This window comes from Triticum dicoccoides, chromosome 2A (genome assembly GCF_002162155.2).
Source record: "Triticum dicoccoides isolate Atlit2015 ecotype Zavitan chromosome 2A, WEW_v2.0, whole genome shotgun sequence".
Taxonomy (NCBI): domain Eukaryota; kingdom Viridiplantae; phylum Streptophyta; class Magnoliopsida; order Poales; family Poaceae; genus Triticum; species Triticum dicoccoides.
In genome coordinates, this window is record NC_041382.1 from 737057299 (window position 1) to 737060523 (window position 3225).

At 56.7% G+C, this 3225-nt stretch overlaps 1 protein-coding gene across 1 annotated transcript; it reads right to left on the bottom strand.

The window, feature by feature from the left end:
• Positions 1 to 767: 767 nt before the first annotated feature.
• LOC119358252 (subtilisin-like protease) lies at positions 768 to 3011 on the bottom strand. The gene has a single exon (XM_037624897.1). It carries the CDS (start codon positions 3009 to 3011, stop codon positions 768 to 770), a length of 2244 nt encoding a protein of 747 aa, XP_037480794.1.
• Between the last annotated feature and the right edge of the window lie 214 nt (positions 3012 to 3225).

The following is a 3225-nucleotide window of genomic DNA, read 5'->3' on the forward strand; positions in this document are numbered from 1 at the left end:
GGTGGTGGTGAACCACAGTCGAGGTCACAAGTGAGTCCACATGCACCATTTTTGACACAAAAGGCAAATTCATGTATAATTTCTACAACAACAGATCAACCGAAAAATGTCAACATTAAATATTTGAAATTTGGTCAACGGGTCAGGAGGCTGGCCACTTTTTTTGGCAAATTTTTCATTTTTTTCTTCTTAAATGGCATCTGTACTTTTCTTTTCTTTTCTACATTTTGCAACTGTACTTTTTTTCTGCTGTGATACACCACCCATCAAAGTTCAGAATGTTTCAAGTGATTAGTCAAGGCGAATGGAGCCTAACTCAGATGGTTAAGTTTGTTGTGGTGGAACCAACCCACCAAGATCTAAGACCTAGACTTGGCACTGCTGATCGCATTTTTCTGAAATTATCCTAGGCTTTCCGACAATGTTCTTTCAGTTGAAGGAGACGTTCCGTCGACTACGAGGGTTTGTGATAACTTCGTCGATCTTAAGATGATGTGTCCGCTCAGTATTTCAAAAATGCTATAAAAGTAGGTTTATAAAAGTGAGTGTATTCTCGTGTATGTGAGCATATGTACTGTATTAAGAAAAAGTATTTAGTAAGTCTTGACCGCAAAGATTTACACTCTTCTCTTTTTTCAGAGAAGATTTACACTCTTCTCTGATACTTCAATTCAAACGTGAATGCCTGCATTTTTATTCCAGCTCCTGCATGTCGACGGTAAGGCAACGATTGACGTTGCAGAAGATGTTATCCAGTAGACTGGGCTCTAGTGCGCGGCAAAGGTAACCGAGATTGGGATCCTCACGGTGTGCTTGACAGACACCCACCGGACGGCGCCCTGCACCGCCGTGGCGCTGCTGTTCTTGGCCTCCACATCTATATCGAATTTCTGCACCTTGTTCGCCTCGGTGAACAAGAGCTTGTCTGGAAAAACTGTGACGATCACAGGGCTGTCCGCCGGCATGTCGACCTCCGGGTAGTACAGCGCCGGCACGTCTCCGACATTCGACACCGTGCGCTCCACCGATATTGGAGGATTCGAGCTCCAAGTTGGCGGGAACAACACCGAGACCGACGGGTAGTTCAGCTGGTAGTCTGGGATCGCCATGTCGGCCGAGCAATTCACAGCGCGTCGCGCGATCACCGAGACCTCTTCGCTCTTGTACATGCCGCAGAGGTAGCCGATGTAGTCGTACAGGGAAATGTCAAATATCAGGCCGGGGTCCATGGCCTTCTCCGGATTGACATGGCCGGCTCCGACGGCGAACAGGCTGGCAGCCTTGTGCTGCTCGTTGAGTATCGGCGTGCCGGAGCGGTCGGTGACGTCGGCAGTCGTCATGATGGCGGACTTGATCGCCGCCGGCGACCAGTCTGGGTGCTTGCTCTTGATCAGCGCGGCGACACCAGCAAGGTGTGGCGTCGACATGGACGTGCCGGAGAGGATGTTGAAGGTCGGCCTGAGGTCAATCGACGGCGGGCCCACTTGGAACGGCCACGCCGCGATCACGTTCACGCCGGGGCCCGTGATGTCGGGCTTCAGAATGCCGGGGCTGTGGACGTTGGGGCCACGGGAGGAGAAGTAGGTGATGACCGGCGCCGGCGATGTGCCGAGGACCGTGCCGAGGAAGGTGATATTTGCCGTCGGGTTCGTCGTGGAATTGATGTAGTTCTTGATCTCCACTCCAGCAGCATAGCTGACTTGCGAGGCCGGCAGGACGTGCGCGTCCGGGAACGTGATGTAGCCCTCCAAAAGCTGGTTGCCCACAATAATGCCTGCGCCTCCGGCTCTCAGCACCTCGGCCCCCATGTCCACCGGCGAGTAGCGGCCGCTGTCGCAGAGCACTATCTTGTCCTTAACGTCAAAGCCGTCCAGCGAGCCGTTGCCGCAGAACTGGGCCAAGTGCGTCGAGCTCGCACCGGCGTAGACCAACGAGGCCTCCATTGAGTTGTCGGGCTGGAAGAGCGACTCGCCGTCGAAGGAGAGGTTGTCTCCAAGGGTAACCTTAGCGCTGATCAAACGGTCCATGGTGCTCGCGGCGACGGTGAGCATCCATGGCGCCTCATTCAATATGGAGGAGCTGATCGGGCCGGAGTTGCCAGCCGCCATGCTGACGAAAATCCCCTTCTCCGCTGCGGCGAACGTGCCGATGGCGACGCTGTCGTTGTAGAAAGGCCGCGGCGGAAAGCCGAGCGAAATGGATATAACGTCGCAGCCGTCGGACACGGCGGCGTCGATGCCAGCGAGTACATCTATGCCGGCGCAGTTGCCGTTCTCGTCGCAAACCTTGTACATGGCGAGGTGTGCGCGGGGCGCGATGCCGGACGCGGTGCCGTTTGCCTGCCCGAACACTTGAGCCCCCGGCACGGCTGATCCTGCGGCGGTGCTGGACGTGTGCGTGCCGTGCCCATGCCCGTCGATCGGCGGCACGGGGGCGGCGCCGGGAGCGCTGCCGTTGCCGCTGCTGATGAAGGTCCGAGCACCGATCAGCTTGTGCCCGTTGCACGCGGAGCCGTTGAAGTCGCACCTCCCCTTCCACTTGGCCGGCGGCGGCATCATGCCGAAGCCGCTGAAGGAGGGGTGGTCGGGGAAGACACCGGTGTCGAGCACCCCGATGATGACGCCTTCGCCGGACCCGACGGACAAGTTCCTCACACCCAGCGCCGTGTCCAGCCCGAGGAACTGCGGCGTGTGCGTCGTCTGCACATGGTAGATCACGTCCGGGATCGCGGCGACAAACCCGGGCATGGCGGAGACAGCTTCGAGCTCCCTCCGCGTCAGCCTCGCCGAGAAGCCGCTCGCGACGTGGTGGTAGGAGTGGAGGAGACGGCCATGCTCAGGGAGGAAGGACTGGTGCCACGCCTTCCGGTCGTCATCGGTCGTGCCTAACTGGCGGTCCTCCTGGGGCTGCACATGGATGACGTACGTCCCGATGTCGTCCCCGGCGTTGACAATGGCGAGGAAGAGGAAGGTGAGAAGGGAGAAAAGCAAGGAGAGCTTGAAGCTTCCCATGGCTGATCACTTGCTCTGGTACGTAGTACGTACGTGTGCGTGCATGGCTTTTTATCAACGCTAGCTGGCCCCGTTTCTTGTTCTAGCTGTACGTAGGCATCGGTGTGGTCGAGGGAAAAGTGGCGATAGCTTGGGAATTGACGTTCCGCGGCATGCAAAGACAAACTGGCGAAGAGTGCCAGCAAGAGTGTCATGTAGGTTGGACAGGGATTTT

What these genes read in the sequence shown, in the direction of transcription:
- LOC119358252 (XM_037624897.1), bottom strand. Translation starts at nt 3,011, where the DNA reads ATGGGAAGCTTCAAGCTCTCCTTGCTTTTCTCCCTTCTCACCTTCCTC.